At 39.0% G+C, this 21646-nt stretch overlaps 1 protein-coding gene across 1 annotated transcript in view; it reads right to left on the reverse strand.

Moving 5' to 3' along the window:
• Nucleotides 1-12772: 12772 nt before the first annotated feature.
• The window catches only part of Mrpl3 (mitochondrial ribosomal protein L3), a 35001-nt gene continuing 26127 nt past the window's right edge, over nt 12773-21646 (reverse strand). Inside the window, exons 8-10 of the mRNA XM_020185909.2 lie at nt 20940-21017; nt 18506-18583; nt 12773-14655 (exon numbers count right to left, since the gene is read on the reverse strand). Of these exons, the coding sequence (XP_020041498.1) occupies nt 14503-14655; nt 18506-18583; nt 20940-21017 (309 nt within the window). The 3' untranslated portion in view covers nt 12773-14502. The remainder of the gene's footprint in view (nt 14656-18505; nt 18584-20939; nt 21018-21646) is intronic.

Here is a 21646-nt window from a genome sequence, read left to right on the forward strand (position 1 = left end):
CAGATAAAAGACCTAGGGCCTACATCCCCAAAAGACATTTTTTGACTTCACCACCCTTAAAGGTGACTATCATCTCACAGCCAGCTGGTGCTGTATAAATAACTCTAAGAGCCCCACTTTTATGAGTCCCGATATGCTTAGAGCTAATGCTTGTAAGGGAAGCCTTGTCTCCAAGCTAAATGAGTCCTCAAACCTCACTGGTAAAAACTCTTATTACATGACTTACGACTGACCCTCACAAAGGTATCTTAACAAAATATACAGCAGGATTAGGAAAGTTGTGTAACTCTACCTTTCCACACCCTGTGCCTCTATCTTTTACCAGCAGACTTAATGTCTCTGACTACTTGTTTCCAGGAGACACCTCCCAAGACCAGGCTAACAACACCCAAGGTATCTTGTGCCTTGAGGAAGGATATCTCTTTGTAGGGAGGTCATGGAAAAATGACCATGTCTATACCCAAACCATACTAGAGGAAATTGGGCAATTTCCAATTTCCCAACTTATACCCAATCCTGAGCATATCTCTTTTTGGAATAATACAGTAATACAACAAACTGAATTTTCCCAATGAACAGGAACAGCTTCCCATAGAGCTAAAAGGGAGATTACTCTAATAGTTTTAGGGATAACTGCATTAATTGCAGCCCTAGCTGGAATCAGCTATGGGGTAATTGCCAATCATGTAACTGCAAAAAACCTAACCAAAGTGGTAGAGGACACCTCAGACCAGGTAGGCCTTGACATTAAGGACATGCAAATATCTTTGTCATCCCTTGCCTGTATGGTCATGACCACCACCTGGCCCTAGATTTTCTTTTGGCCAAACAAGGAGGGGTATGTGCCATGGCCAATACCTCCTGTTGCACATATATAAACACTTCAGGCATTGTAGAGGAACATGCAGATTACATTCTCCAACAGGCTAAGTGGCTCCGGGAGCAATCTCTTGAAACTCAGGTTTCTACACAGGTGTGGGAACAAATAAAATCCTGGCTCCCCTCCAGGACTTGGTTCCTACCCTTTCTGGGGCCTATAGTTGCCATTATTCTCTTGCTTGTGTTTGGGCCTTGCATTTTACACTTACTTGTCAAGTTTGTTTCTTCTCGCCTAGAATCCATCAAACTACAAATGCCTCTGATGGAGATGAAAATGACCTACTACCCTGGTCCCCTTGACAGCCCCTCTCATGGTCAGCCCTGACGCTGCAGGCCTCTTCATTGCATCCTGTCAGCAGGAAGCAGTTACTGAACAGACTTCTTCGTCCCTATCCCTAACAGCAGTTAGGGCAACCATTGAGAGGGGGGAATGAAGGACTGAAGGGCAGACTGCAGGAGGTTCCAAAAGGTGATAAGTGGTCAAGGAGACACCTCTCCTCCCTAGGGAACACCCATCTGCACCTGAGAGACATCTCTGCCCCCAGGCAATGCAAAAAAGGCTATAAAACTCCACTCCCCACCCTGACCCGTGGGATCACCGGTTTCTGGGTCCCCCTGCATTCTCCAATATGCAGTCTTTCTCTTCTCTTCTCTACAAATAGTTCCGACCTCAGCTGTTGGAGTCTGCCTGTGCTTTCATCCTCAGAGCGGGCTCAAGAACCCTGAGCACCTGAAATTCCTGCTTATGTCATCCGTGCATCACCATAAACATGGGTGTGGAGGTAAGGATGAGCAAGTCACTATTGCCTGGTGGGTGGTGTGTCTTGAGGAGGCTCTGCTGTTTCCCTCCTTGGGGGCAGTCTCCATCCTTCCTCGTAATGATGTCCATCAGTTCCTGGATTCCAATGTGGTTGCAAGGCAAATGACAGAGCAAAGACAGACACAAAAATGGAGGCAGGGATGCCAAGCTTTTCTCTTGCTTTGTTAGTTCATGGGCCCAAGTAAGGAGACAGTACTTTTTAGCTAAAGCTCTAAGTATTTCTGTTACATGCTGACTTACATTCCTTCAGATATATGTCCAAGAGTGCTGTAGCAGGATCATGTGGCAGTTATATTTTTAGTTTTTTGAGGAATCCTCACACTAATTTCCATGGTGGGTGCACTGATTTAAATTCCCAGCGACAGTATACAAGGGTTACCCCCACGCTTGCCAGCATGTCTGGTTTGTTTTCTTGGTGACAGTCATTCTGACTGGGGTGAGATGGAGTCAATGATATTTTGATTTGCATTACTACTATGGCTAAAAATGTTGAACATTTCTTTTTGCATTTATTGGCATTTGTCCTTCTTCTTTTGAAAAATTTCCATTCAATTCATTTGACTCTACCTTAACTGGACAGCAGATGCTTCCCTCTCAATATCTGGAGAGAAGGCTGGAATGGACAGATACATTTTCTGGCTAGCTTACTGCTGGATGCCCAGTGCCCAGTACAGTGCTTGATGAATGAGAGGTGCTTGATCCATGCATAAATAGGTTACTTTTGATAAACAGATAAACAAAACACATTCCTAGGAAGGCAGTGCTTTGGAGCTGTAAAGGACTTCAGATTATGTTACTCAAAATGATCTATGGGCCACCAGCATCAGCATCTTTGGGATCTTGTCTCCACACAGAATTACTGAGTCAGAAATCTGCATATTAATGAGATTCCCAAGTGGACAATAGGGAGGTGAAAATTTGCAAAGTGCTGCTATGGACATGATCTGTATGTTTCCCAATCCTGGCTGTCTGCTTTGTGGAGAGCTTTAAAAATATGTGATTATTTGAGCCCTGTCTCCAGAGAACCTGACAGGCACCCAGGATTGAGGACCACTGGCAGTATCCCAGTATCTTATTGAATTTAAGCAAGCTATTTAACCTCTCTGTGCCTGTTCTGTTTTGAAATGCGATTGTCCAAGGTCTTCACTCAAAAGTTCTTTTAGTGGCTTGCTGTATAGTGCATTACAAAGGATCACAAAGCATTTTTGAATGAGCATATTGGAAATGGGTTGTTATAGCATTTGAAGTTGAGTTGGTGATTTGGTGAATTCATGAATTCAAAGAAATGTGGTTTTGCTCTGGATTGAGTTCTGTCTGCAAGTGGCACCTCATTAATTTTTAACTAGGAGGTGAGAGGAATAAAGCAGGATAAAAACTATAATGGATAAGGTAGTCACTTGTATTAGCTAGAAGAGGAGGATGTTTGGTTGTTTTTGTGGTTTGAATTGGGTTCTTATTTTGTTGGTGCTTGGACACAACTTCAAGGGGTCTTGTTATTGTCTATTGTTGGTGTGTAAGAAATTATTTTCAACATATAATAAATATAAAAGCAACTAATGAAATATTTTACTTTTGTACTAAGCTTTAGAACTCCAGTGTGTATTTCATGCTTACATCACATCTCAGTACAGAACAGCCATATTTGAAGTGTTCAAGAGTCACAGGTGGCTAAGTTGGCACCATATTGGAAGGCACGACTATAGAGAATTAATTGTAGGTTAAATTAGGGAACAGTTAGAGTAATTATCCCTTGGCCTGGGTCAATAAATCTTAGCTACTATTATTGTCACTGATGCCAAAAACGTAGAAGTGAAAGGAGCCTTGCCCTTAATAGTGCTGGAATGAATCTCCAAGAAGAAAGTCAAATACTAATTAATTCCTGGAAGAGCCTGGGGGGAGTATTGTGCTGCCAGGAAGTAATGCCTCCATAAATATCCTAAACTTGCTAATTGTGGTGTTCAAGTCTTCTATGTGCTTATTGATTTTTGTTTGTGTCTTCTATCAGCTTATTTTAACATATGTGATGGAGGTGTTAAGATTTCCAGGTCTTGTGGAGTGTCTCAAGTGGTAAGAGTGCCTGCCTAGCAAGCATGAGTTCAAACTCCAGTGATGTCAAAAAAGAAAAAGAAAAAAGAAAAAAGATTTCCTACTATACTCATGAGACAATGATGTTCCTTTGCATACTTTACATATTTTGAAGTTAAATTGTCAGATGTATACCATTTAATGATTTTAAATATTCCTGGTGGTGTTGTCCTTTTATTACTATTTAGTGTCCCACTTTATCCCTATTAATAGTCTTTGCTTTGAATTCTACTGTGTGTTAGTTATGGTATTACACCAGTTTCCTTTTTGTTTATATTTTCTCAGTATAGTTTTTCCTTTTCAAAAGATTTTATCCCTGCTTTATGGTTTTAGGAGAGAGAGCCCTTGCACATGATTTTCTTTATCTAGTCTCAGACTCTCTTGCCTTTTTAGGTAAATTTAATCCACTTACATTTATTCTCATTTGCATGTCTTTCTTGGTACTATCTCCTGCTTTGTGAATACTCTTGGTAGTCATGTAAAGCTTATAGCAGATACTGAAAATTTCATTTCTAGTATTTCAGTTTTCCTTCATAACAATTCACTCTTATTCTTTCTGCCTGGTTTTATTTCATAATTTTTTGCCATGTTAAATGGAATTTATAGTTTTATTCATCTCTTTCAGCATTTTAGTCTGTTCCTGCTGTACCAACATACCTATGACTGGGTAATTTATGAAGAATGGAAACTAAATCTCTCATAGTCCTGGAGGTTGAGACACCCAAGATTAAGGTATCATGGGTTCCTGGTGTCTGTTGAGCATGCTCTCTGCTTCCAAGATAGTGTGTCTTGCTGCATTGTCACATGGCAGAAGGGACACTTTTCACCCCCCCCTTTTTTTCTTCTTTCGAGTAACTTTTAATAGGCCCAAAGCACAAGAATGGTGATACTTGCAACTCAAATATATCTAAGAGAAGATGCTTCACCCTCTTTTGTAAGGATGCTGGCCTCATGACTTAATCACTTTCTCATCACCTTCTTATGAATTGGGATTTTGATTTTGGATGGAAGATATTTTATTTGCTCTTTAAAGTATTTTTCTCTTTTTACTTCACTGCCATCTGTCCTCATCTGATTTTTTTTTTTAAGTTGTTTTTACCTGGCTCCTGGGACCTTGGTCTACAGTGCTCTCAGAAGATTATGACTTCTGGTGATAATAAAGACTTTATAAATCCAGTCCTTTGTGGGGAAAAATCTCTCTCTCCATAAATAACAACTTTTTCAGTCCTATATTTGTGCATTAAAAAGGAAGACCAAACTCATCTCAAAGGAAAGCCTCATGAACCTAAGTTTACAAATGGTCCAAGAAGAGAAATTAGGAAGAAGTAGGCTGTATATTCCTTTTCCTCTCCAACTCCTACACTTCCTTTCAAGCTCTAGCCCAAGTCTCCTGGAGATCTCTCCTAACCAACCCTCTTGTCCATCTTTCTCTTAGAATTCCTAATGCTTTGAGGTGAAGTTGTACTATTCTATGGTGCATGGATCCATGGGGCTTACAATAGTTTAGTTGTGAAAGTTCTGAGGTGTATTCTGTAGAAAGATTTCCTTGCCACCACTCCATTACCCTCTTTTGCCCCGCATTGGTTAGCTCCTTCACTGCATCCCTCACTTTCTATTTCCACTCTTCCACAAGTGACTGGGCCTTCCCCACCAATATCCCCATTGTTTTTCTGCAGAGGTAACCTGCCCATCTCAGTTCTGAGCTCTAGTGTGATGTATTAGTTTTACTTGCTTTTGAACTTCATATAACTGGAAACATAATTATGCATTCTTAAAAAAACTTGCTTGGAAATAATTTCTATTAATTTACAAACAAGTTGCAATTATAATACAAAGAACATCCACATGCTCTTTATCCAGACTTACCTACTAATAACATTGCGTTCCCATTTGCTTTATTATTATTATTTTATCCTATCTAAACCCGAACCTTTTCTTGAACATTTGAGCAAATCCATAGCTCATTACCTCTAGATATTTCAGTGTGCATTTCCTAAAAATAGTAATTTATTTTATAGTACAGCAGGATTACCAATTTAAGTAGATTTAACATTGACACAATATATTTATCTAATCTAAAGTCCATGGTCCAATTGGTTCATTATAGGAGCTAGTCTAGCACTGGGTGTTATATTCAGTTGTCATGGCCCCTTAGTCTATTTCATGCTAGAATACATACTTAAAACTTTTACATCCTTTGTGAAAGTTGACATTTTTGAAGTATACATTCTTTTTTTTTTTTGGTAGGACTTATGTTTCTTAATAATTAGGTTTGGATTATGCATTTCAAGGCAAGATATAACATACGACATACGTGATGTTATGTCTTCAGTGTATCATATCTGGTGATATATATGATGGTCATTGTCCATCATAGGTCATATTAATTTTGATCATCCAGCAATCACTTTATAATTAGCATTTTCCCTTTTCAAATAATAAACAATCTATGGGGAGACACTTTAAAAATTGTGAGGAGCAACAAAACCTATCTGTCCCACCCTCACAATTTAGTATCCACTGATGAATCTTATCGGAACCACTCTTTACATGATAGCACAAAATGAGAACAATGTTATCACTATGTAAATAGTAATGTAAAAAAATTAAAAAGTTAATAATAAAGCTGGATTTTCTAACCTTAGCATTCCTTAAGTATTTACCAAATGGCACTCTGCATTCCACTGTAATCAACATCCTCCTCCTTTGTCTTTCTTTCATTATTGGTGTAGACCCACAGATTCCTGTTTTACAACTGTATAAAATGAACAAACTTTTAAAAGTATTTTTCTGTACTTGTTCTATTTTTAACATCCACTTATTACTGTGCCAGTACCAAATGAGCTTTGTTTTCTTTAAAAGCAGTGACTGTGGTATAGAGTCTGGAAAGATCAATCTTTCTCCCATTACTTAATAAAGTAATGGATGTATTTTACATGTTGTCACATTTACAAATTTATATGTCCCATGCCTTTTCTTCTCACTGCTTTGATCAACCCTGGTGGAATTCTTATGGAATTGCTTTGAACATATAAACTAACTTACAAACAACAGGCAAGTTTTATAATACGTAGTCTTTTCATCAGCAAAGTCTGCTCTTCCTTTATTCAAGTTTTAATCTGACCAATAGTATTTCAAATGGACATGTCTTCTATAATGAGCATAGGGAGTACAGATGTGCCACCACTCTGTGGGATTCTAGAATAAGCTGGAGTCAACCAAGAGCAAAGCAAAGCAAAATCATCAAGGAAATGGAAAAACAAACAACCACCAAGGGGAAAATAGAAGATTCTTCACTCTGTTCATTTCACTCGTTTACCAAACAAGGCTTCTGGAGCTTCTACATGTTACCAGCCAGGCACTGTGCTAGACATGGAGACACAGGGGACCCAGACTCAGAGAAAAGCAAATAGGAAGCCATGCTTAATACAGTAGGTTCTAAATGACCAAGTCTGAGGATGTGATTTGATAAAATGTTAATTGATTAATTCACAATGTGTTCACTTACAGTCTGGGGAAACTATGCCTTATTTGTGCTAAATAGGAGCACATGGAGCAGAAACAAGGTAGGTCAGTGTATCTCTTTTGCAGTTTTCACGAGAGCTACCATCTCTCAACCCTGTCCCACAGGACAGAACTGCCTGGTACTGGCAGACATTTCCAGTAGTGCTACTTGAAAGCAGTCAGACCTTCACTCTCTGTGCTCCACAGTAAGCACCCGAGATCATCAGACACCCGTGGAAGGCGGTACAAAGAACGGATCCTAGGTGTGCTCAGCTCCTTTTTTCAGCTTTTCAGCACCTTTGGGAGTTTGTCGCATCTGATGAAGAACTTCAGTTTGGGTTACTGTAATTACTGGCAGAATTAGAGATCCAGGATGGGGTTTGGATCACTTTTCACATTAGATAGGCTTGAGCCTTCAGAGGCAGGCATTGTGCCTTGGTGGGGAAGAAATGGCCTTGTAATTGCTCTGCAGTGCTAATTCTAGACCCCTTTGTCCTTCCTCCCTCCCTCCCTCCCTTCCTTTCTTTCCATAGACAGGTATTTGGGAAACACTGCCTCATGTTTTTCTAACTCCTAAACTTAAGTCTTCAATAAACTTTTTTTTGGTGGTGGTAGTACTGGGATTTGAACTCAGGGCCTTCAGGTGATCTCACTTGAGCCCCACCCCAGTCCTATTTGCTTTGGTTATTTTTCAAACAAGGTCTCATGCACTGGCTGGCCTGACCATGATCCTTCTATTTATGTCTCACGTAGCTGGGATACAGGCACATACCACAGCACACAGCTACTGGTTGAGATGGGGTCTTGCAAACTTTTTGCCAGAGCTGGCCTTCAACCAAGACCTCCCCAGTTTTCTGCCTCCTGAGTAGCTATGATTATAGTCATGGGCAACTGTGCCCAATCAGTAAACAATAATTTAGTGAACATTTGTTATGTCCAACTCATTTTGGATAAATGGGAGGGAAACAAATTTAAGGAAATCACAGTGGAACCTAAGACTCACAGTTCCAGTTTCAAATAAGCCACTCAAAAGCCTCCATCCCTCTTTCTCTCACCCTTCTTTCCATTCTTTTAAGGTGGTATGACTTGCCATAGTCATATAGCAAGACTGTATGAACCTGAAAGTACATAGCTAATTATTCACTGTCATGCAGCATGGATAGAAAAAATAGAGATCACAAACCCAGAAACCATCCATGGTTCACATGGATGCACACTTTTACTGTTTTCAGGGAATCAAGGAATTCTCTGAAAGGATTCGATATCTACTTGATTCTAAGCAGCACATTCTTTTGGACAAGAGGAGCACTGACCTTCCAACATCATTCCCCGGGAGAACTATACCACACAGCCTCTCGGGTAAGGAATGGGATCACTGTCCTCCGCACCAGGGCTTGTGGACACACCTACTGTCTTCTGACCTTACAACCACACAGCTGTGGTTGTCAAGTGTTCCTTCTGCTCCAGTACTGCCAGCCTAACACTATCTTCCCTCAGGCAGGCTATGTGACTCCAGCTCCTCCCACCTTGATATACTCTTCCTGAGGTTCTGAGCATCTCCTGATAGAAGCATTCGGGCTTAGCCAATACCTATGAGCTGAAGTGACAAGTCCATTTGCATTCTTCTTGCTTTCCATTAAGTAGTCATACAACTTCACCCATAGCACTGGCTCTTTTCACAGATTCTATAAGTTCCAAGTTGTATTAAGGAACATTGCTTGGATCACTAGGGGAATAAATCCACTCCTAGGAGTGGAGGGAGAGGAGCAAAATGAGGGAGGGCCAGACATTGCCACCTCTGCAATGCAAGAAAGAAATCACTGGTAAGGGAGAACGCTTAAGAAGGAAGCCCATACCAGGCAGTGCGGACTAGATACTTTTGTCTCAAGCAAATCTAGACTGGAAATGTTTAACTTGAAACAATCTTTCTGTGGAGCAATGAGGTATTATGTATTTCTTGATTCAGTCATTTCACTTCCAGGAATTTACTCATGAAAACAGAGTTGTCCACAAGGATTTAAAGGATGGTATAAAGACTATCACAGCACTAACTGCAAAGGCAAAATGAAACCCCACTCCCTTGAAAAAAAACGTTTTTGGGAGTGGGGCTGGGATTTTAACTTCACGCTTGCAAGGCAGGTGCTAGCAAAGCAGGCACTCTGACACTTGAGCTATACCTCCAGTCCACTCTGCTCTGGTTATTTTGGAATAGGGTCTTGTGAACTTGCTGCCCCAGCTGGCCTTGAATCTCAATCCTCCCAATCTCAGTCTCCCAACTGGCAAGGATTACCAGCATGAGCCACTGGCACCCAGCTTGAAAAAACAAACTTTAATGACAATGACCAGACTGAATACAAACTGAAATGGACAAGAAAACAGCATGGACAGTACAACTGAATTATATTTACATATGGGACTACAAGTTCTAAAAGATGTGAAGAATTTTAGTAACTCTGTAAGGTGGGATCATGAAGTTTTACTTTTTTATTTTCTAATTTTTATAATAAAATATAAAATAGCTTATTTTTAATAAAAAATCTTACTCCTTTTCTTTGGTGTCCTTTTAAAACCAAACTGGGGAGTCTTAATTCTCCCACGGCTTAGTTATGTAATAAACTTTGTTACTTCCCTATAATTTTTTTTAATTAAAAAAATCAGACTGGGTTTTTGGCCCACAAAGATTTTTTTTTTGGGGGGAGGGTAGGAGGGCTGGTGATTGAACCCAGGGACTGATGAATGCCAGGTATACACTCTATTGCTTCACCCACACCCCCAAGCCCTTTTGTTTCTGAGACAGAGCCTCATGCTATTTGCCCAGGCTGGCCTCACACTCCAGATCTTCCAGCCTCTGCCTTCATAGTAGCTAAGATTATAGGTAAGCACCACTTCTCCGGGCCCATGTTTTTTAAATTTTAATTTGCTCATTTAGTAGCCTATCTGAAATTTATCTTTATTATTTTGTGAAAACAAACCCTTGGTTCAATATAGAATCAACAAACCAGGGGCCCAGAAAATAATAAAGACATTCCAGAGATGAGTGACTACGAAATGGTAATATCTTCAGCACTTAAGATCCTAAAGAGTTTAGTCACCTTGCTGCTTGACAAAAGAAATGGAACACTAGATGTTTCGATGTTGGCCAGACCAACTTAATCAGGTCGACCGTCAAATAAATGGGAGAAATGACTAATTCATAGACATTCTCTCTAGGTCTGCCTGTCAAATGCACCTCAACACCTCATTAAGTGGAGAGAAAACTGGGACATTGTCCTTAAAACTCCGTAAGAGTTCCCTAAGTGAATTATGAATCAATGCTTATTTTTAGGAAAGATGGCTCAGCGCTTTTAGCTGGCATGACCTCTTTGATATTCTGGAACCTCAGGATTGGTTTTCGTAAAATTTCACATTTTACTGCCTGGAGCTATTTGCAGGTGTAATCAGTATCCGTAAGTCAGGCTCAAGACTTCCTCAGATCCAGTTTCAGAGTTGGATGAGAAGGTAAGAGACTTGATCAAACCAATGAAAACGGTGGAAGTTCTCACCTCTATTTTCAATCCACGTCAGTAACACTCAACTCCTTACAGCACTCAACCTTCTTCCTTTCTGAGGATGAAGACAGTCCTGACATACAGCAATTTCACTCAACTATAAACAGGGATGACTTCAACCGAATTCCCTCGCTTAATTAACTCCCATTCATGTTCCACTCTCCCTTTCACTCCTATTTGGGAGTATGCCCTACCCCCCCGACACAATTCTAAGAATATTGATGGTTTTAAGTTTTGTGAGGTTTTAACTTGCAGCGGAAAGATTCACTTTGTGGCCACTGTGGGAATTACCTGTGGTAACTGATGTGCTCAACTGCTGTGTCCTCTCATCACAAACACCTCAATGGTTCATGGGCCATAGAACCTTGAGTCTCTTTGGGGTTAAGTGGTATCTAAGACAGGACTTTGGATCATTAGGCATCTTCATTGCTAACTGGCTAGAGAAGTGAGCCACACAAGCAGGGAGAAGATGCTGCCTGTTTTAATTTTGCAGGTAGGAAATGTCTAGTCTTTACATAACAAATCTTTTCCATATTTGCTTTCTATCAGCAGTACTTTTTCCTTTACTCCCTCAGCTGTGACTCATGTCTTCCTAAACATCCATTTCCTTTGTGGATGTTGTCACCTTGGCTCTTTCACTGATGTGACATTTTAGCAGCAGACTGGTGGTTATTAGTGACTTGTCAAACTCTCTGTTTGAGGAAGGGAGAAGACAAGCATACCAGCAAGGGAAGATAGCAGATTCAATGCTTTTGCAGTTAGCAGAAAAAAATGAACAGTCAGCCAATAGCTCTGATGCCATCTTTGCTTCATCATTTAAACTCATCGATATTCTAGGAAATTTATGTTGGATGCTCACAAAAGCCATTTATTATGTTCATTCTGACACAGTCCCATTAATATAGCCATCCATGTATCTTTGTGAAGACTTCTGTGATAGAGTTAGTTCCTTCCTAAATGAAGCAAATTCAGTGCCACATCAGAACTTGATGGATATCTTATTCTTTTTCTTTAAAACAACAAACTTTCTGACTTAAAACATTCTTGCTGCCCAGTCTTTTTTTTTTTTAAGAAATCAAGATTACAATAGCTGCTTTCACTCTCCCCGTGAAGTGCCAAAAAGGAACAATTACACACCTCCCATGCCAAGAAGGTTCTTTGGCCAGTTGAGTTAAAATCATTTATCGTTTTTATGGTGGTATGGACCATTCATTAAGATGAATTTGGCCTGTCTAACTTGAACAGACCACCTCATTAATCTAAAAAGAATGAAAACAATGCATGACAAGGACTGCTGTAAGTTCTTTGCAAACAGCATTTAAGAGCAGAAAAGCAAATGATGAAATTGAGGCTGACACTTAGAATTCTGGCTATTTTCCGAGGGGACAAGGACACTTTGAGTCCTCTCATTTCAGGGATTTCTAGGCAATTACTAGGGGCAGAATCTGAAAGGCAGGCATCATTTGTCTGGTAAGGCATGCTCTGAAAGACCACTGTCATTTCCTGGGCCAAGCTGGTAGAAGAGGCCTTAAAGCAGAGACAGCAACAAAAGTGGAAGATGAAGGGGAAGTGTCTGTTACAGTGTCAGTCTCATGGAAAATTCCTGAAGGCAGTAGAAACTGTATCTGACATTGTCAAGTAAGCTTTCATATGAAGAACTTCCTATGAAAAGGAGTAGCCATAAAATGACACACATGATTACCAAGCTCCTGAAGATGCCTGTCCACGATAGTCTCACAGCGTGGTGGTCTACCTCTGTCTGCCTATCTTATGCTTTCTTGGTTCAGCAGTTTAGCAAAACAAGTATCAGCCACATGCCCTACACCTCATCACTTAAGGGCTCCACCATAAATCTATTAAAAAGTCAAGATAAACAGCACAAGTGTGTTTTTCCTGACAAATTTCCTGCATAAGTATAGAGCACTTCCAGAACAGGTAATGATGGATATTTTTAATGCATATCCTACAAGGGAAAGGAATCAAACTATGGAAAAGAAGCTAGATGGCAGACGAACATCACATTGCAGGCTAGGAGACAATTTTGCAAGACTCAGTGCCACAAGAAGCAGATATTGTATTTCTACTTTGACAATGAGGACAGAGACACAGTTGCTCACAGTATTCACTGAAGAGCTCCAAACAGATTCAGTCAGTAATTTGAATGCTTTTCCTTCCCAGGGTGGGCTTTTCCTGAGACACTATGGGCTGCATCTCTGTGAGCAGTGACTTAGGATGAAGGTCCAGCCTTGCTGGAAATAGGAAAGGCTCTGATTTTGACACATTCTTTTTTCAAAGAGTGGTTCTTCTGACTGCTAAAACCATCAGGCAAGATAAGTTCCTGATGTAAAGGGACTATAACAAACTGGTGGAATTTGCTATGTAATATCAGGAACCCTTAATACTGATTTTACTTGCCTGTGTGTGTGTGTGTGTGTGTGTGAGACTGTATGTCATAATCTCCTCAAAGTGAAAAAAGAGAAAAAAGCATAGTTCCACATCTATTTCCATCACAAATTTACCTGTGGAAATAAGCTGTAAAAGTCATCCTTGTATTCTACTCTTGTTGAACCTCAGCATTAAAGGCTATAGGAAGCACTACTTTTAACTCTGAAATACTTGCTATTCTGCTAAATCACATACATGATTTGTCCTGTGCAAGAAATCCTTTCAATGATAGTTTGGCTTTTGTGACAACTGGCACCATCCAATCTACCCAGGCCAGGGCCATTGTGGAGACAAGGCTAACCAACATTTTAGCTTTGGCTACCGTAGCAGGTAGTGTAAGGGTTCTAGAAAAGAAGAAGGATGACTCATACTTAATGTAACTCTTAAAAGCAGATATCCCTGACCAGACGACTTTCTTTTTTGCTTCTGTTTTTTTTTGTGATAGGGTGTTGCTATGTAGCCAAGGCTGATCTGGAACTCAAGATCTTCCAGCCTCAAGACTACAGAGTGTTGGACTTAGAGCTGTCTGCCACTACACCCAGCTACCAGATGGCCTCCCCGAGGCCTGTAGAATTATAAAGGTTAAGTATTTCCTCTATTTTATTATATCTAGCATCAAGTATACTAGAACAAATGTCTAGGTTTGATTGAAGTTTAGTTACAAAATGTTTCCCCATTGCAAGACAAAATCTACAACAGTAAATCAGGTTCAAGCACAAATCAGAATCCAAGAGGGCCCCACTTCTGAGAAATGAATCAGCGCCATACTCTGCACTGCTCAGAGCAGGGATTTAGTACCGCCAGGGCTCCAGAGAGGTGCACAGAGGTGAGTAGGCCAGGGTTGGGACTATGCACTCCACATTCAGCTTTGATTTAGAATAGATGTGTTCCTATAACTTAAACAAAATCTAACTTTCTCTCTTTAAGGTTCTAAGCTCAGAGAATGAAAGAGAATGAATTCCACAAATTACAAAAATTTTGCTAATATGCAAACTGTCATTTTTAGCAAATCCAATCTATGTAAGTGGTTTATTTAATGTGGTAAATTTTCTAACAAAATTCAAATGAGGAAAAGTGATGTACTTATGCCCTTTGATAAAGGTGGGAGGTGCGGTACTGTGGCTGAGAAAGGAGAGTTCAATTCCTGCCTATATTATTGCTCTGGCTTGTCAAAGCTCACAGAACATGTGAGACCAGTGTGTTCTGTCATGTCCAGTGGTGTCAGGCAAACGTAATAGAAGGTGCACTGGGCTGCCACACATTCTCGTCATATAAATCTTCTGGTAGTTCCTCTTCATCTCCATCGGGAAAGTACGTAGGGAATGGGAGATCTTTACAGAGATCCTTATACGCAGGCAGGTTAGAATCTCTGACCTGGGGGGAAGAAGGCAAAAATCTTACTAATAAGTGCTACCAATTAAGTTATTCAGGGGTAGCCTATTTTGCTTAGCACTCAGAACCAAGTCATCTGTTCCTACCTTTTAAAACATGAATAACACAACTACTCCATACAGAAGGTAATAGGAACTCAGTCAACACATTCCTTTTAATTCTGATAAATCTGACTAATCCAATAAGAAACACAATCTTTCTGAAGTAACCAGCTACCTCTTAAGAATTAAATCACCAATTTTAACTTTATATTTTTTATAACTTATATCTTTCACTGTCCAATAGGACAAATCATATTTTAAAATTACTATTCAAATATCAGTTATGTCCAGATTCATCAATACCTAATAATTATCCATTTTATATTTCATATTGTCTATTTTAGTTATTTTATACTTTTTATAATGTAAAATTTTTGAGTTGAAACTGTTTAAAAACATAAAACTTCCTAGCATTTTTGTTAATATTAACTCAAAAGAGCACATGACCAAAAGCACCACCTGTTATTAAGGAAATTAGTTTACATTCAGTTAACAGCATTCTTATTGAGAAGTTAAAAGACAGAATAATATGGATCCAAAACAATAAACCTGTTAAGTCTTTATAATAGCTCAATTAACTCTTTAGGGTGTGAAAATTCTAATTATTTCTGTGAATTCACAGCCAAGGGAAATTTAGCACAGATGTGATCTAAAATGTTGGGTTTTAGTTTTGGGAAGCATTATTGGGGTCTTCAAAGCTTATGACTCATTCATATCCTTTATTCAAAGAGAAAAAAACAACACAAGTAATTATATACACAGAGCAAAATATGGCATATTCATTGTGGCAATAAGAAATGAGTAAGTTAGTTGAAATAACTATGCATCTGCTAGGAACAACTAAATATGGAAAATAGGTTCACTTTAATGTTTCTCATTGAAATTGTTCTAAGAAATTACCAGTAAGTTGCCCAGAAGAAAATGATCTTGTTTAATTTTTTCTAACTCACTAATCTTGGGTTGAACCTTAACAAGGAAAAATCCCAATAATGATAAAACTTTCTGTGCTAATTTGATAAAAATTGTCATAACTGATTCAAACAACCAATTCTCAGTTACCATTACACTTTTTTAGATCCATCATACCTGAGGAATATTTCAGACAACAAAAGCACTGATACTGTAAGTGCACATGCTCAGTACCATAATTTATTGATTTGAAACGTAAATGATGACATCTCATCTAAACCGCTGGACTTGGTAACACTAAGTTTTCAAAGTGTGAAGCCACCTTAACAGACATAAGACTGTATGGTGTGTGTTGCTGTGTCTTTGGTCTTACCCTGGCTTTATTACTTCCTTGCCTTCACCAAGACTCCTTCAGCTATCTACCTCATTCTTTTTATATTTATGTCTATTGATGACACAGTTCAAATTCTTTAAAATCAGGCACATCTGAAAGTAAACCTAAATTACACATTAGGACGTGGGACAAGTGCAAGTGACGGTGCTTCATGACATGTGCTAAACTATGCTGCTTTATACATCTGGTGAATTCAAACAGTAACTACAATTAAAAAAACTCATGCTAATCAAACAGGCTGGCCACCCCTCAGACTATCTTTAGTGACCAGCATTTTAGAAACAAGAGTTATGTGTAGTCCAGATAGTGAGGAAGCAAAAGCTCCAGAAAGGTGAAAGGATGTTAGGAAGTTGTCTCCCCACTAGGCCCAATCTCCAGGGCAAGGGAGCCCATTTATGTGCTTCCCATCACTGGGAGGATGGAAGCAATGAGGTAAAAAGACAAAGATATTCACAGTTAGAACACAAACCCACCAAACACAGCCCCATCTTACTGTATGCAACAGACCTTTGCTTAGTTACTAAAGACACTTATTACAAAAAGTCGAGAGTTACAAAGGATAATTATAAAGGGACCACACTTTAAAGTATGTACGCATGTACGCATTTTTAGGATGAATTTCTTTTCATTGAAACACATTTGTTGGTAATATATTCACTAGTGTGTTAAAGGTTCAAAGTGGATGACATTTTTCTGATGCTGTTTCTCAAAATCTACATGGACTCGTCTTTCAGAACCACTGTTAGTTTATCTTCCAAATATTGTCAGTGATAGCAGATTGTCATCAGTTACAAAAGTGGATAGTTTCTGGGAGCAGTCTTTTATTGAAGTGGGTGGTAAATCTGAGCAATGAATGTTCCTGGTTATAAAACATTTAAGGCAACCGGATCAAAATAGCTCTGTACATACTACAGATTTTTTAAGACAGTTGACTTATCCAACCCTGATGGTGCCATAGAAGATGCTGGTGTGGTCATAGCAGTGGTAAGTAAAGTTCAGTTACAAAGCCAGTCTAGAAGCCAGGCACTGGTGGCTCATGCCTGTAATCCTAGCTACTCAGGAAGCTGATATCAGGAGGATCACGGTTCAAAGCCAGCCCAGGCAAATTGTTCTGTGAGACCCTATCTCGAAAAACCATTCACAAAAATAGGGCTGGTAGAGTGGCTCAAGGTAAAGGCTCTGAGTTGAAGCCCCAGCACTAAAAAAAAAAAAAAGAAAGCCAGTCTAGAGCCAGTGTGCCGGGCTGGGGTGTGGCTCAAGCAGTAGAGCACCTGCCTAGCAAGCCTAGCAAGTGCAAAACCCTGGGTTCAATCCCCCGTGCTCCAAAAAATAAAACAGAAATAGAGCCAGTGTGCAGTAAAATGGGCAGAAAATGGAGGACTTAACAACATTTAATGATTTATCTGCTACCTAGCAGATAAGTATATTAGGTTGTGATATTTATAACCTATAATAAAACTGAATGTGGAATAGGGATACAACGAATTATGAAGTTAAAACATTATGTAAGACTGGGTCATTAGGGGATTAGAAACTTACTTAAAATTATAAAATTGCAAACAGCATCAAAAAACAATGTGCAAAATTCATAAAAAACATTTTTTTCTTTATGAAAAGAGTTATCTAGTCAAGAAGTGAAGTGTTTCAGAAAGGGAAGCCTATAAAGGAAAACTGAAGTACTGTTAATTTTTAAAAAGTTAAGACTATGCTAGTAATGGAACTACTTTAAGAAATGAGAAGTGGTAGGTATTACCTACCCCCAATTTTTAAAATCTGAGGTTTTAAATTTCAAATCTTTTTTGTTGTTCTTGTTAGAAAAAGTTAATGAAGAATGTACTTCTGGAACTGGCTGACATCCCTTCTACTATAAGCCTATTTTCAGAATGAAGGACTGAAAACTCAGAATTGACAGCATTTGTTTTATGCTGGCCCAAATCCCAGGCACAACCTGTATTTTATGTTACTTAATGGAAATAAATTTCTGAAAGCTTAAGAGTTTCACATCAAATCCATCTGCACAACACGTTTGCTTTCTTTTTGAATTTTCTAAAGTGAAAGTATGTATTTCAGGAAAACACTTAAAGGCATAGCAAGAGCAATACTGGCACTGATAATAAAAACGTCACATCCTAACATCCACTTTTCTGGATGGTCAGCTTCCACCTCCTCTGTCAAAGTAATTCAAAAAATGGAAACTGTTGTTTTTTTTTTGAAGGACCAAGAAATATTGATACATTGGCAATAGCTTTCCTAATACTGTCTTTCTCTTCTCGAAGATCGTTCTGCTCAGTGGCTCTCCCTCCTGCATGAGTTCTTGGTTTTATGGACCTAAGATTTAGCTTCTTTTGTAGTGTGTTACCCATCCCCTGCTCCACTCCCAACCCAGGTGCTACTAAAAAGAAAGAGCTGGTGGAGAACATGGTGAAAAGCAGCCACTTACATACATATCTATCTATGTGAACTGCAGAAGACAGAGAAGTATGCATACCTTTACTAAGCAGTTTTTATGTCCAGGAACAGAGCCATTCACATAGATTACGTTGTGCTTTGTGTTTATCCTCCACACCTAAAACATAAAATAAAGCCAACTTTTAAGAGTTAAAACTTTGAGAAGACTTTTATAGCAAAGCAAACAATTACAGTAAAGCAATTACTTGCTTTTTTCTTACTCAAAGCTAAGAAAATAGCCTAAAAAATTATCATATTGGCACTTCAAAATGTCAAATAAGAACAGAAAACTCCACATCCAATTCGATGACAACATAAGACCCTAACAGACACATCTTAACGGAAGTGGTAGAAAACATTCATTTTAAATATGACTTGACCAAGATTATTTGAATAACTCAATGGGGGTTATTATTAAGAATAACAAGTGGAAATTCAATTTTCAATTCAGTTAATAACAGCATGTTACAACTAGAAACTGAAACTCCATAATTCACTGGATCTGATTTCTAAAATAAGTAGGTTGAGCAGGTAGCCTTCAAAAAGATCTTCACATGGAAGGGAAAAAAAGATACAAATGGAAGAGAATGGTCAAGAAATGATACTGAGAAAATAAAATATTTGGGGAGGAAATCAAGTTTTACCCACAGCTGATATTTGACAATGTTATAAAGAAAAATGTGACAAATACTTGGTTTCTGCTGTGAATGAAAATAATAGAAGGGAAAACAGGTAATTACTCAATGTGTATCAACTTGACTAGATCAAGAAGTAAAGTAGTACTTCTGGGCGTGTCTGTTAGGGTGTTTTCAGGGATCAGAGTGTGAAGGATACACCCACAATACGGGTAAGCCCACCCAATTGGCTGGGGGTCTGGATAGAACAAAAAAACGCAGAGATTTCCTCTTTCCTGGAGCTAGAACCTTTTCTTCTCCTGCCATTGGACATGAGAACTCCAGGTTCTCCGGAATCTGGACCCAGGATTTATATCAGTACTCCCCTCCTATCCCCCTGGCCTGGTTCTCCTTGCCTTGGACTGAGAGTTATGCTATTATGTCCCTGGTTCTGTGGCTTTTGCACTGAGTCATGCTACTAGCACCCCATGTCTCTAGCTTTAAGACAGCCTGCTGTGGGATTTCTCAGCTTCCATGATGATGTGCACCAATACTCTTAATAAATATTCTTTCATGTATCTATCATATCATATCCATCCATCCATCTGGTTCTGTCTCTCTGGAGAATCTTAATACAATTATATAAAATTTGAAAACTTCTCATCAAAATCTATACATAAAATATGTATTTTATGTATGATACAATAGAGCCTGGAGAACACACACCAAAACACAACCAGTCTCTATCTTTGGGCATTGTTCCTAACAGGTAGTTTATTTTCTTTGTACTTTCTATGCTTTGAAATATACATGCATATATATATAGACATTAGTTGTTTGTTTTAATGAAAGTATAATTATACAGCACCCATTATTACAACTCATTTTCACTTAGATATTACATTTCTTAAATTAGTAGAGATTAAACTTTATATTATTATCCTTAAAATACATATATGTTTAGTAATAAAAATGAATGTATTATCCACCACCCACCCCCAACTCACACACACACCTTTTTTGGTGATACTAGGGATTGAACTCAAGGTTGAACTCAGGGCCTGAGTGTGCTAGGCAGGCTCTCTACCACTTGAGCAACACCCCCAGTTCTTTTGCTTTCAGTTTGTTTTTCAGATAGGGTCTTAACTTTGCCTGGGTTGGCCTCTGTCTTGAACTGGGATCATGCTATCTCTGACTCCTGAGTAGCTGGGATTAAAGTTGTATACCGTCATACCTAGCTCAATTTTGAGTTAGGGTCTCCAGAACTTTTAAAGGACTGGCCTTCAACAGTGATCTTCCTGTCTCTGCTGTTTCCCAAGTAGTTGAAATTATAGGCATGTGCCACCCTACTTGGCTCCAGAATCCTTTTTTAAGTGCTATCTTTTCCCTCTATTGTGGCTGTCTCCTTCTTACCTACCTCCCCTTTTACCTGTCCACAATTTGATATAAAAATCCAAGACCACCTGGTACACGATCTTCCACTTTTCTCTGTGACTATACATGTGATAACACACATGTGCAGAGAGCGCTCCTTTATTTCTTCATGAAAGGAGAGCAAGACCCTTAATACTCTGAATCATTTTTTTTCATGCACTATCTTGTGTAAATCTTCCAAGTAGAACACTAGAGCATTAATGCTTCATTTAGTGGGTGTACATTCCATGGCTTGGATGTTAAATGGATGCATTACCACTATTCCCACATGACTATGCTTCTACAATATCCCACTCCACCTGCACAGCCTCTACTCCTTAGCTGTAAAGCCTGTTAGAACAGAAGCACACAAGCACACATCAAATAGCTATTCTGATGCCTTTGCATTTAGACAACAGAACTTCCTAAAGTCACTTTACTACTCACCTTCAATCCATATGCTGTTCTATCTACATTTCCCATTTTTCCAGGCATTTTAGTTCCAGGCCAGACTCTGGCAACATCCTAGATGAGAGAACCAAAGTTAACACTTCTCAGTACTCTTGATTTCAAACAGTATCAACCAAATCACAATGCACACTAAAACCAGGCATTAACAAGTTTTATTTTTTCCCCTTCTTCTGCTAGGCCCAGTAAAGAACTGAATATGAATTTAGATGCATGTATTTCTAGAGGATTAGACTGACAAAACACATACAGACTAAGAAACAGACACAGGAGAAAACCACAGTAATGAGTACTAACCGATTTAATACTGGTTGAAAACTTAAGAAACAGCAACAATAGTAGTAAGTAAAGGTAATGCACACATGCTACACCAGCATTCAAAGACAAGTCGGGGCTGGGAAAGCTTCTCCTGCCATATATACTCTCAGCTACCCTACATCAACAGCTGGGATTCCCAGTGGAAGTGCCTCATCATAGTATCAGTGTGACCAACACTGCTCAAAGGACAATTCTGAGTACTAAAGACTGAGTATTACCTTTCTACATAACATATGCTAATAAGCACAGACCTTACATTACTAAAAAAGGACTAATTCAGCCTCCCTGGTCAAACTCACACTCTATAATTGGAATATACAACTATACTCCACTTCTAAAGCTTATGAAGGCACCAATTAGCAAATCTT

The sequence above is a fragment of the Castor canadensis genome, chromosome 17, assembly GCF_047511655.1.
Source record: "Castor canadensis chromosome 17, mCasCan1.hap1v2, whole genome shotgun sequence".
Taxonomy (NCBI): domain Eukaryota; kingdom Metazoa; phylum Chordata; class Mammalia; order Rodentia; family Castoridae; genus Castor; species Castor canadensis.